Source organism: Salvelinus fontinalis, unplaced genomic scaffold, assembly GCF_029448725.1.
Source record: "Salvelinus fontinalis isolate EN_2023a unplaced genomic scaffold, ASM2944872v1 scaffold_0218, whole genome shotgun sequence".
In the NCBI taxonomy this organism is placed as follows: domain Eukaryota; kingdom Metazoa; phylum Chordata; class Actinopteri; order Salmoniformes; family Salmonidae; genus Salvelinus; species Salvelinus fontinalis.
The window spans coordinates 192642-206249 of record NW_026600427.1 but is presented as its reverse complement, the minus strand read 5'-3'; the positions used below and the strand labels follow the sequence as shown (position 1 = coordinate 206249).

Below are 13608 nucleotides of genomic sequence, written 5' to 3'. Positions count from 1 at the left end.
TGGTGGTTGAGGATATCCCTCTAGTGGTGTGGGGGCTGTGCTTTGGCAGAGTGGGTGGGGTTATATCCTTCCTGTTTGGCCCTGTCCGGGGGTTTCTTCGGATGGGGCCACAGTGTCTCCTGACCGCTCCTGTCTCAGCCTCCAGTATTTATGCTGCAGTAGTTTATGTGTCGGGGGGCTGGGGTCAGTTGGTTATACCTGGAGTACTTCTCCTGTCTTATCCAGTGTCCTGTGTGAATTTAAGTATGCTCTCTCTAATTCTCTCGTTCTCTCTTTCTCTCTGAGAACCTGAGCCCTAGGACCATACGTCAGGACTACCGGGCATGCTGACACCTTGCTGTCCCCAGTCCGCCCGGCCTTGCTGCTATTCCAGTTTCAACTGTTTCTGCCTGCGGCTACGAAACCCCTACCTGTCCCAGACCTGCTGTTTTCAACTCTTAATGATCGGCTATGAAAAGCCAACTGAGATTTATTCCTGATTATTATTTGACCATGCTTGTCATTTATGAACATTTTGAAAATCTTGGCTCTCTCTAATTTTCTCCTTCTCTCTTTCTTTCTCTCGGAGGACCTGGGCCCTAGGACCATGCGTCGGGACTGCCGCCCGTGGTGACTCTTTGCTGTCCCCAGTCCGCCTGGCCTTGCTGCTATTCCAGTTTCAGCTGTTCTGCCTGCGGTTATGGAACCGCCACCTGTCCCAGACCTGTTGTTTTTCAACTCTTAATGATCAGCTATGAAAAGCCAACTGAAAATTATTCATGATTATTATTTGACCATGCTTGTCACTTATGAACATTTTTGAACATCTTGGCATAGTTCTGTTATAATCTCCACCCGGCACAGCCAGAAGAGGACTGGCCACCCCTCATAGCCTGGTTCCTCTCTAGGTTTCTTCCTAGGTTTTGGCCTTTCTAGGGAGTTTTTCCTAGCCACCGTGCTTCTACACCTGCATTCTAGCTGTTTGGGGTTTTAGGCTGGGTTTCTGTACAGCACTTCGAGATATTATCTGATGTACGAAGGGCTATATAAAATAAAATTGATTGATTGATTGATGATTGACACAGCCAGAGCAGTGGACACAGCCAGAGCAGTAGACACAGCCAGTATATTATAGTGACTAATGTTATCCACAGGGCTCTTTGTTATCAGAGTTCAGCTCTATGTATGGAAATAAGCTTCCTCTCCATCTATGCTTTGTAAAAACAATTTGGGTTATATTAATGTGTACTATCTATTTGTGAACCAGCATGGCACTGCTTGAACAAGACAGCTATGAGAACAATATAAATATGCAAACATACAGGACTTTAATGTTGGGCAGAAACAACGACAGTTCAATCTGTTGTTGCAGAAATCCAAGGATAGTTGTTGATCATGTACACCGATATATCTTATATATATATATCTTATATATATCTGAACCCTTCCCAACAGCGCTATAGCAACACGCTTTACAACAACTACAAGTCTCCAGTCAGCTATCTAACATTTTAACCCTCCACTAACTCTGCTATCTAACATTTTAACCCTCCACTAACTCAGCTATCTAACATTTTAACCCTCCACTAACTCTACTATCTAACATTTTAACCCTCCACTAACTCAGCTATCTAACATTTTAACCCTCCACTAACTCTACTATCTAACATTTTAACCCTCCATTAACTCAACTATCTAACATTTTAACCCTCCACTAACTCTGCTATCTAACATTTTAACCCTCCACTAACTCTACTATCTAACATTTTAACCCTCCACTAACTCAGCTATCTAACATTTTAAACCTCCACTAACTCTGCTATCTAACATTTTAACCCTCCAATAACTCTGCTATCTAACATTTTAACCCTCCACTAACTCAGCTATCTAACATTTTAACCCTCCACTAACTCTGCTATCTAACATTTTAACCCTCCACTAACTCTGCTATCTAACATTTTAACCCTCCACTAACTCTGCTATCTAACATTTTAACCCTCCACTAACTCAGCTATATAACATTTTAACTGAGCTTTAACCTTTACATTTTACCTGTAATTTAACGTATCATTCCCAGCATGCAGCGTTTTCAGTATGCCTCAGCCTTTTATTTTTCTCATCCTCCTTCTGCAACATCAATTAACCCCCATTTTCCACGCACATAGAGCCAATAGGACAGGCTGACCTTTCCCGGAGAAATTGAAATGTGCTTTACATTTATCAACTTAATTAGGTTCACAAGCTGCTGCACGCTACCCTTGATTACACTGTAATTCAATAAGAAAAACATTATTTCAAATGCAAATAGAGGAAAATAATAAAAAGCCCTTCTGCTGGGACTTGCCATTTTCAGTTAGGGACATTTCAAATGAAAATGTATGACAATGGAGCAACCATGAGGACACTGGTGATGGTAGCGGCCATTTTGGCCCGCTGTCAGGTTCGGTTTCAAGGTAAAAGACACATAGACGCTGTCATGTCATACTAACTTCACCCTGTCGCTCACAGAGATACCACAGCCCGGGAAGCAGATCGGGAAATTTAAGTGAAGCCATGGCTGTTGTTAACGCTAGTCTCTTCCACTTCAAACACGTGCATCTCTCCCATCGATCAGTAATACTCACATAACTATAGGTTTCCTTGTAAGATGTGTTGTAGGTTCAAATTCAGCTGTTTAACTGCTGCTTCAATAATGTGATGGCGTCAGAATAAGCCTAAAGAAGACGTCATCACCACCACCCTGTGTGCCCACACACACACACACCTTGGAGGAGGAAGTGTCACACTCCTGGCAGATCCAGCCGTATCCTGTCTGCTTGGGAGACTTCTTCAGGGGAGGGTCCAGACAGCCAAAGTGGTAGCACAGACAACACTCATCACACCTACAGGAGAGAGAAGAGGTGGGGCAGGTGTCACATACAGTCGAACACGAACACACACACACACACACACACACACACACACACACACACACACACAAACACAAACACACACACACACACACACACACACACACACACACACACACACACACACACACACACACACACACACACACACACACACACAAAACCATCCTGTGGCGGACTGCACTAGCATCGAATAGTTCACGCGATATGCAACTTTTCAGGGAAGTCAGGAACCAATACATGCAGTCAGTCAGGAAAGCAAAGGCCAGCTTTTTCAAACAGAAATTTGCATCCTGTAGCTCTAACTCCAAAAAGTTTTGGGACACTGTAAAGTCCATGGAGAATAAGAGCAACTCCACCAAGCTGCCCACTGCACTGAGGCTAGGTAACACTGTCACCACCGATAAATCCACGAAAATCGAGAATTTCAATAAGCCTTTCTCCACGGCTGGCCATGCTTTCCTCCTGGCTACCCCAACCCCGGCCAACAGCTCCGCACCCCCGCAGCTACTTGCCCAAGCCTCCCCCATTTCTCCTTCACCCAAATCCAGATAGCTGATGTTCTGAAAGAGCTGCAAAACTTGGACACGTACAAATCAGCTGGGCTTGAAAACCTGGACCCTCTCTTTCTAAAATTATCCGCTGCCATTGATGCAACCCTTATTACCAGTCTGTTCAACCTCTCTTTCATATCGTCCGAGATCCCTAAAGACTGGAAAGCTGCCATGGTCATCCCCCTCTTCAAAGGGGTGACACTCTAGACCCAAACTGTTGTAGACCTATATCCATCCTGCCCTGCCTTTCTAAAGTCTTCGAAAGCCAAGTGAACAAACAGATTTAGACTATTTTGAATCACACTGTACCTTCTCCGCTATGCAATCCGGTTTCCGAGCTGGTCACGGGTGCACCTCAGCCATGCTCAAGGTACTAAACAATATCATAACCGCCATTGATAAAATACAGTACTGTGCATCCGTCTTCATCGACCTGGCCAAGGCATTCGACTCTGTCAATCATAGCCTTGGTTTCTCAAATGACAGCCTCGCCTGGTTCACCAACTACTTCTCAGACAGAGTTCAGTGTGTCAAATCAGAGGGCCTGTTGTTCGGACCTCAGGCAGTCTCTATGCGGGTACCACATGGTTCAATTCTTGGCCAGACTCTTTTCTCTGTATATGTCAACGATATCGCTCTTGCTGCTGGTGATTCTTTGATCCACCTCTACGCAGACGACACCATTCTGTATACATCTGGCCCTTCTTTGGACACTGTGTTAACTAACCTCCAAACGAGCTTCAATTCCATACAACACTCCTTCCGTGGCCTCCAACTGCTCTTAAACGCTAGTAAAACCAAATGCATGCTTTTCAACCGATCGCTGCCCGCACCCGCCCGACTACCATCACTACTCTGGACGTTTCTGACTTAGTATATGTGGGCAATTACAAATACTTAGGTGTCTGGCTAGACTGTAAACTCTCCTTCCAGACTCATATTAAACATCTCCAATCCAAAATTAAATCTAGAATCGTATTCCTATTTCACAACAAAGCCTCCTTCACTCATGCCACCAAACATACCCTCGTAAAACTGACTATCCTACCGATCCTCGACTTTGGCGATGTCATTTACAAAATAGCCTCCAATACTCTACTCAGCAAACTGGATGCAGTCTATCACAGTGCCATCCGTTTTGTCACCAAAGCCCCATATACCACCCACCACTGCAAACTGTATGCTCTAGTCGCCAGACCCACTGGCTCCAGGTCATCTATAAGTCTATGCTAGGTAAAGCTCCGCCTTATCTCAGCTCACTGGTCACGATAAAAACACCCACCCGTAGTACGCACTCCAGCAGGTATATCTCACTGGTCATCCCCAAAGCCAACACCTCATTTGGCCGCCTTTCTTTCCAGTTTTCTGTGGCCAATGACTGAAACTAATTGCAAAAATCACTGAAGCTGGAGACTTATATTTCCCTCACTTACTTTAAACATCAGCTATCTGAGCAGCTAACCAATCGCTGCAGCTGTACATAGCCCATCTGTAAATAGCCCATCCAATCTACCTACCTCATCCCCATATTGTTTTATTTACTTTTCTGCTCTTTTGCACACCAGTATTTCTACTTGCACATCATCATCTGCACATCTATCACTCCAGTGTTAATTTGCTAAATTGTAATTACTTCGCTACTATGGCCTTACCTCCTCACACCATTTGCACACACTGTAAATAGACTTTCTTTTTTCTCTATTGTGTTATTGACTGTATGTTTGTTTTACTCCATGTGTATTGTATGTAATTGTAAATAACGGTAAATAAATAAATAAATAAATGTGTCGAACTGCTTAGCTTTATCTTGGCCAGGTCGCAATTGTAAATGAGAGCTTGTTCTCAACTTTGCCTACCTGGTTAAATAAAGGTGATTTTTTTTTTTTTTTTTAAATAGCAATGAGTTAAGGTCAGTGTCAGAACTAGTAATTAGCAATAAACTGGTCTTAAATACCTCTAAAACCAAAAGCATTGCATTTGGTTCAAAGCATTCTCGTAGACCTAAACCTCTACTGGAGATGTATGTAAAGGGTGTGACTATTGAACAAGTTGAAGCAGCTGAACTCCCAGGAGTAACATTGGATGGTCAGTTGTCCTGGTCAAGTCATATTGACAAAACTGTTGTGAAGATAGGGAAGGGCATGTCTGCTTTGTTTTTGACACAAGAATCAACTGTACTAGATATTCAGGCTCTGATCGTTTCCCATCTTGATTACTGTCTGGTGATATAGTCAGGTGCAGTAAAGAAAGACCTAGCAAAGCTGCAGCTGACTCAAAACAAAGCAGCATGCCTTTAACCGCACAGACAGTACTAACATCAACATCATGCATCATAGTCTTTCATGGTTGAGGAGAAATTGTCTACTTCTCTTCTAAAGAAACATTTGTGTGTTAAATGCCTAACCACTTGTATAATCTATTTGCATACACTTCAAACAGACAAACACACCCCGCCAGACAGGCCACTATGGGTTTCTTCACTGTACCCAAACCAAAAACAGATGTAATGTGTCGCTCAGATCTGTACAGAGCCATGTCATCATGGAATGCTCTGCCACCAGAGGTTACAAAGGCAAAAAGCAAGGTCAGCAAAAAACAAGATCTTCAAGGTCCTCAAGATCTACTTTAATGTAGATATGAATAGTGTGTATAGTATTTATATTTTTCTCTTTGTTTCCAATATATAACTCTTATTTGAATTGAATGTAATGTCTTATGTTGTTCTTGTCTATAACTGTTCTGTACTTTGTCATGTATTTGTACGTTTTGTGTGGACCCCAGGAAGAGTAGCTGCTGCATGTGCAGTAGCTAATGGGGATCCTGATCAACTAAACACACAGTCTAAGAATGACAGATCATGACAGGGCAGGTAGTTGTCAGGGATTAGATGATTATGAAATCAAACCACACTGTTACTACTCCTTCCCTTGACCTTACACACGTGTCATACTGTGAGCATAGCTTTTTGTATAGTTTAGCTAGCCAGACAGCTTTATCATTACACACGACAGTTAACCTTCCTACCATGGTGTCCTTGGGTCAGGCAACGGGGTTTTGCAACCTTACAGTACAGGCAGTAAAAAATGTAATATGAATATCGACTATCACACACATCAATATGGTTTTGTGTGTGTGTGGTGTGTGCAGGAGCGTGCGTGTGCGCGGGTGTGTACCTGAGGGAGTTTTTCTGTGTTGGAAACAGAATGAGACTACTAAAACTCAATTTAGCATTCATGAGATTCCATTGGTTGAGCCTGAATGCCCTTCAGTCCATCCATCCTTCTCTCCCTCCTCTCCTTCCAGTCCATGATCAACTAATTACGTCCTAATCAACGTGGGAGATTCAGATCGTTCAATGAAAATCTGAACAACCAGATACCAGCCCAGGGAGATCAATCTGTTCATTCGCTCTTTTCATCTCTATTACGGGAGGGGGAGAGGAGAGGAGGGGGGAGAGGGACATGGGGAAGGTGAACCACATAGGATGCAGATCGATTTCTGTGCAAATGTCTCATGGATATCTATGCATGATTTAGGCTACCTGAAAGTCCAATAGACATGACTGTACTTGTCTAGGATAGAGAGACTGTAACACAACAACATATGGAAACATAGCCAGACGTGTTTTTAAGTCCCAGTGAAGTTGTGATGACAACTGGTGAAGTTCCGGAGGGTTGAACCCAGCACCTCCTGTCAGAGGAGCCCTTTTCACAGCAACAACTACCAGGAACCGCTATTCTAATTAAAGAACCTATTATGAATAAAGGCCTTAGTCTACTTCACAGACTAATGAGGAAGTAACCCAACCATATGAACATCTCCCCTTGACCCCGTCACACAGGACTGTAGGTGACTGTTGTAAGTGTTGTTATCACAACACATATCGCCACAGCACAGCCACTGTGTTTCTTGAACACATACAGTGGCCTATCTATTCCAGACAGGCAAGGCTATTTCTATTCCCACAGGATCAACCACCACTGGGGATCGTTCTAAAGCCTCCCAGCATAATCTATCTGTTCCCATTCTCTGTCAATATACTGAGCAGGGGTTTATTGTAAAATCTATGGGTGTTCAGTCACTGCTCCTACAAAGTAATTCTGCTTCATGTAGTCGAACCAGAAGGAAATAGAGAAGGCAACCGTCCCATGTTGATGTGAATATCTGAATGTACACAGTATGACAAAAAACGCTATTGCCAATAACGCAAAGAAGCAACGTCTGTTGAAAGACTGCATGCTGTAGTGTGCAAAAAGCAAGTATTGATTAATAAAGCCTACCAACTGTCCTGTGTGGGAAGTCATAGTACAACCAATAAGATACTAGTGCAGCAGCCATACCATGAACGCTGATAACTAAAAGGTAAGGCATCTAAAATCCCTGTGCCTTCACTGATACAGACAGAAAATAAAAAATACATTACGACTAGAAGATAAAATGTAAAACCTCCAACTCCAACACCGCTTCCCGGAAAGCGTAGCCAGAGGACGTCTTTTTGCTACCATGGTGTTCACCTCAAGTAAAATAGGTTATCTATTTTTCATAACCCTGAGGTATTAAACATTAAAACAACTGTGTCCATATATCAATGTGAATTCATTCCATGGCAGGCACATATTTTACATACTACAGTAGTTGTGTCTGTATTCGTCTATTGCCTCTCCTCTGTCCCTATCTCCTCCATATATTCACTGTGACAGGGCAATGTAGAAACGTGTTGCCGTCGGCAGCAGACTGTCAGCTCAGAACAGCCTCTCTTACATGATCTGCAGTTAAAGGATACACCATCAGAAGAAACCGGTAACCACTGCTTTGTTCACATCCTATTAAACCTATTCAAATCGGTAGTGGAATAGCTAATTGGTGTTAAAGTCCGTCCAGTTCATCATCCTCTTTAACTAATGAAGTGTAAATCATTTAGTTTAGGGTCTGGAATTAAGTACATTAACATCATATGAGAGAGTGTGACTGGTGATTGGGAATAGGGAATATGCAGTAGGGGAGGTTTTAGGGTTGAGAATGGGGTGTGGATGACATGTCTTCTATTTGCACATCAAGAGCTGGTTTCCTGGACTTATTCCATGTTTTTAGTCCAGGACCAAGCATATTATGTGTCAGCCCCTAAACCTGTTAGATTGACTAAAATCAGAGTAACAATTTAATTCATAGATAATTGGTATCTTACTAAGTCAGTGTTTCCCAACCCTGGTCCTCCAGTACCCCCAACATTACACATTTTTGTTGTAGCCCTGGACAAAAACAACTGATTGAGGGCTTGATGATTAGTTGACGAGATGAATCAGGTTAGCGTGTCCAGGGTTACAATAAAAACGGTGTACTGTTGAGGTACTGGAGGACCACGGTTGGGAACCACCGTACTAAGTTGTAGAAGCAGAGACAAACAGCTGGTGCACATCAGCAGGGAACCTGCAGAGGCAGGTGGTCCACACACACACGGACACAGAGACACACACCACACCACACCCACACTAGATGGGCTGAGCAGGCATATCTGTCTAGGAAACAAGGGAGAATTTAAAGCACCCTCTGGCCTCATCAGTGAAAAGAAGACAAATGACCACAAGTGTGTCTGCGGAGCTAATAAGTTATCCTCCTATTGTGGTACACAATCACCAATTGATTAACCATGAATCTCCTCTACAGGGCCAAGAGAGGAGGGGGTAGACTCCTCTGCCGGAGACATGCACACACACGCACGTGCACACACACAAAAAACACAGACCAAAACTTTTATTAGGCGAGTGTGTGTGTGTTTATTTGTGTGTGTGTGCACACGACACTTAGCCCTGTTTACTTATTTTAATTACTTGACCTTAAAACCTCTTAAATGTAACATCCCCATATTTGGGGACCTTATTTGATATTTTACATTTCAATTCAGTCTAGTATGAGAACTGTAGTCCCTATCTACAAAAGCAGGGTGTGTACGGAAAGCTGAGTATTCTGGCTTTTGATCTGTGCCTTCTTTGGTGTGACTTACTACCATATATGGGCATGCAAATGTATACGGTCAGGCCGAGCCCATGACCTCATTTCAAGATGGCTGCTACCTACATTCTGATTATTTTGTTTATGCTTCACAACGCTAAACACGAAATACGTCTAGACACACCAAAAGCCGGGACTCCACAGATCATGAGGATGTCTTATTTGTCTGCCTGTGACCTACCGTTATTGACCACCAGCCCTGAGAGTCAAAATTTTTATTTTACACAACGTTTTCACCAAACAGCAAACATCTTACAAGGTAAGCTTCAATTCGGTCTGTGTTTGAGCTATAGCTACATGGAGGATATTAAATTAATCCTTAGGTTGGTAAGAACAAATCTAGCCTATTGTCAATGTTATCTGATGGGGCGGAGCTAGCATGTTGGAGTGAACGGCTGCGTGTGAGAGGCTCCTGCAACTTTTTTGCGAAATAATCTAACTTACCCTACTTTATGATACTTTTTACAACAAACGTTTCTTTCTAATACAACATCGTAACTTTCTGTGTAAAAATGCCGAGTAATAAGCGACCAAAGGACAATAAATCCACATCGGAGGCCTACTCCACACCAAACAACGAGACAGACATGGCGGAAGGCACAGGCAACAACGTGACACTTAAAGAACTTACCCAGGCTTTGGGAGAACTACGTGTTGCTTTAGCTGAGGATCTTAAGGCTACTATTGCTGAACTGGACACCAAAATCGAGGGCACCATTCGAGCGGTCGCTTCGCAGGGCCAGAGTATTGTGGACCTTGAGAGGGCTTCTGAATTCAGCGCTGGTAGGATCGACGAGTTAGAGAAGCTGTGCTCGTCACTACAGGGTACTGTGCAGAGGCTTTCTGTGAAAGTGGTCGACCTGGAGGGCCGTTCCAGACGTAATAACCTTCGCGTTGTTGGTCTGGCAGAGGGGGTAGAGGCGGGCTCTCGCCCCACCGACTTCTTCGCCAAGCTATTGAAGGATGCAATGGGATCGGACGTTTTGGGTTCGGACCCCCAGCTGGACCGTGCACATCGCGCCCCTGTCCCTGTCCCAGTGCCTGGACCGGGTCAACGCCCTCGCCCAGTAATCATCTGTTGTCACAGTTTCAAGACCAAGGATCTTATCCTGCGCGAGGCCCGAATGAGGGGCAACCTGTTACATAAAGGGCACCCCTTCCGTGTCTATGATGATTATGCGCCCGATGTGGCAAAGGACCGTGGCGGCTACAGAGATGTCATGGCCAAACTCTACAAACTCCATCTTCGCCCAGCCTTGCTCTTCCCTGCAAGACTAAGAATTACCCCGCCCTCTGGTGAGAAGATGTGGCTCTCCTCGGTTTTGGACGCAGAGAAGTTTATCCGGGAACATACGCCAATCCCCCGTACAGGTTAGAGTGCCTTGTCATTGTGTGTTAGGGTCTGCTCATGGAATCGAATCCATACTAAACCATAACGGGTGAAACCGTATTGAACGGTCTCAACAAGGGCTACCGAACATGCAAGATGCTGTGGAGGGCGGTCTTGGCTCTCAATTAAAGTCACTTTCATTCGGGCTGTGTTCAGAGCGATGCCTATTTAGGATGCCTTCCAGGTTTGATCATTGTCACTTTCGGATGAATATACTTATATTACCCCCATTTTTTTTTGTTTCGTTATTTATTTTTTAATTCTTACATTTATTGTTATTACAATACCATTTATTTAAAGCTTGCAGGGGACTGGGGGTGATGGTGGGGAAGGGGCAGACACAGACACCTGGATAGCAGGTGGATGTTTTGTGCCGTTCTGCCTTTGATATAGCCGAGGGCCGCTCTCCCGATTAGATCCCTACCAGCCCTCTGTAGTGTCTAGGTAGGTGTGCGTACATATAATTATTATTTGTACTTTATAATTATTTTCTCTTAGCATGTTACTATTATGTATGTGTATATTTTAAATTAGTGTAGATTATTACTCTGGGGCATGAATGTTTCTGTATGTATGGGTATGTATGTGTATATGCGCATATGTAGATATGTATGGGTGTGTGTGTGTATATGTATATTTTTAAATATATACCTTTATATGTATTTTTTGGGGATGTGTGTGTGTGTGTATGTGTTTGTATGTGTGTATGTGTATGTATGTATATATATGTGTGTATATGTATGTATGTATGTATATGTATATATATATATATATGTATATGGGTAAGTATGTGTATGTGTGTGTATGTATACATGTATATATATAACCTTTTTATTTATTTATTTTCTGACTGGGGGATACGTTTAATTTAGAAAAATTCTTGTTTCCGATCTAACCCACAATATGTAAATGTACGGCTGTCTAAGTTGGTTGCTGATGGTTCATGTTTAGACCGGCAGTGCTTAGCAAAATAATCTTGTGATGCTATATCTTGCTTATCTCAGGGATAGATAGACCCAAGATGACGCTTAAGTGCGCAATATGTTTAGGTTGAAACTTATTCTCTTTAGGTTTATTAGATGCTAATTGGACACTTTATTCGCGGGAGCCTCCTCAGTTCATATGTTAGTAGAAGTTCTAGGATAGTGAGAGGTGAACGTACAGTTGGGATTTTATTTCTGTTTCACCTCTTGTTCGAGGTCACAATGTGTTTATTATTTTTATTTTTATTTTATTTTCTCTCCTATTTGTGTATGCCTGTTAAAGGTGGGTTGGGCGGGGGGGTAAATAGTGGGGAAAGTAGGGGAACAGGGTGGGAAGTAAAGGGGCTTGCAGGGGGGGAGGGGCTGGTTGGATACTGCTCGGGTGTAGCTGCTACATATGCTGATCGTGATGGTTTGGTGCGCTTTCTTACCTTTTTATTGAGTTACAAGTTATGCAGGCCACCATAGGAACTACAAATGAGAGGGGGGCGGGGCTCACATTCACTTCCTGGAATGTCAGGGGCTTAAACGAACCAATTAAGAGAGGCAAGGTCCTAGCCCACTTGAAAGCACTCTCGTCTGATATTATATTTTTGCAAGAAACCCATCTGAAAAATAATGCTCACAGCAGACTTAAATGTAGGTGGGTGGGGCAAGTGTATCACTCTAACTTCTCTGCCAAAACGAGAGGCACAGCGATTCTGGTACGGAAAGGAATTCCCTTTCTACATAAAACCACTATTGTGGATAAAGAGGGTCGTTATGTGATCGTAATAGGAGAGATCCACTCTACTTCTGTAACTCTACTAAATATCTATGGGCCAAACATTGATAACCCCTCTTTTTTCAAAAGAGTCCTTGCCCTGATTCCAGATATCTCCCATACTAACCTGATCATTGGAGGGGACCTTAACTGCGTGCTAGACCAATAATTGGACAGATCCTCTACCCGGCGAACCCCCACCTCCTATTCAAGTGAATTCTTGAATACCTACATAAAGAATTCTAACTTATTTGATATATGGAGGATCACTAACCCTACGGGCAGGGAATACTCCTTTCACTCTCATGTTCACAATGTTTATACTCGAATTGACTACTTTTTGGTTGATGCTAAACTACTCCCCTATACCTGTAATGTGAAGTATCATGATATTATAATCTCGGACCACAGTCCACTCACCTTCTCCCTGAGATTGGGTGACATGGTACCAAACGAGAGGGTCTGGAGGTTAAATCCTCAGCTCCTCACAGAACCAACATTCTGTGAACATCTTAAAGACCAAATAACATTTTTCTTTGATACCAACGACAACACAGAGACTTCCCCAGCATTACTGTGGGAAACACTTAAGGCTTATTTGAGAGGCTGTATCATCTCCTATCAGACTGCCAGGAGTAGGCAAAACAAGGGAAAATTGGTAGAACTGGAGGGACAAATTCACTTACTGGATAGGGAGAATGCTAGACATCCATCTATGGAGAAACATAAAAAAATTACCTCTTTAAAATTTGAATATAATCAGACTCTCTCAGCTAAAATTGCTAAATCTTTTCTCTACGCCAAGCAAAAATATTTTGAGTTTGGTGACAAACCACACAAATTACTCGCCAGACAACTTCGAAAAATTGTGAGTGACCGAATGATTCACAAAGTTAAGTCTGCATCTGGGGAATTACTCTCTTCCCCCAAAGACATCAATGACAGATTCCGTCAGTTTTATGAGACTCTATATACATCTAAAGCCGATTCTAACCCCTTAATTATGCAAAACTTTTTGGAT

General features: G+C 43.0%; 1 protein-coding gene across 8 annotated transcripts in view; it reads right to left on the bottom strand.

The window, feature by feature from the left end:
* Positions 1 to 1284: 1284 nt before the first annotated feature.
* LOC129844739 (PHD finger protein 14-like) overlaps positions 1285 to 13608 on the bottom strand; it is a 71887-nt gene continuing 59563 nt past the window's right edge. For 7 of the 8 annotated variants that reach the window (XM_055912806.1, XM_055912809.1, XM_055912805.1 and 4 more), the window contains one exon: positions 1285 to 2861. In XM_055912806.1, the coding sequence (XP_055768781.1) occupies positions 2666 to 2861 (196 nt within the window). In that variant the 3' untranslated portion in view covers positions 1285 to 2665. The remainder of the gene's footprint in view (positions 2862 to 13608) is intronic. The other variant, XM_055912815.1, reaches the window with a different exon arrangement.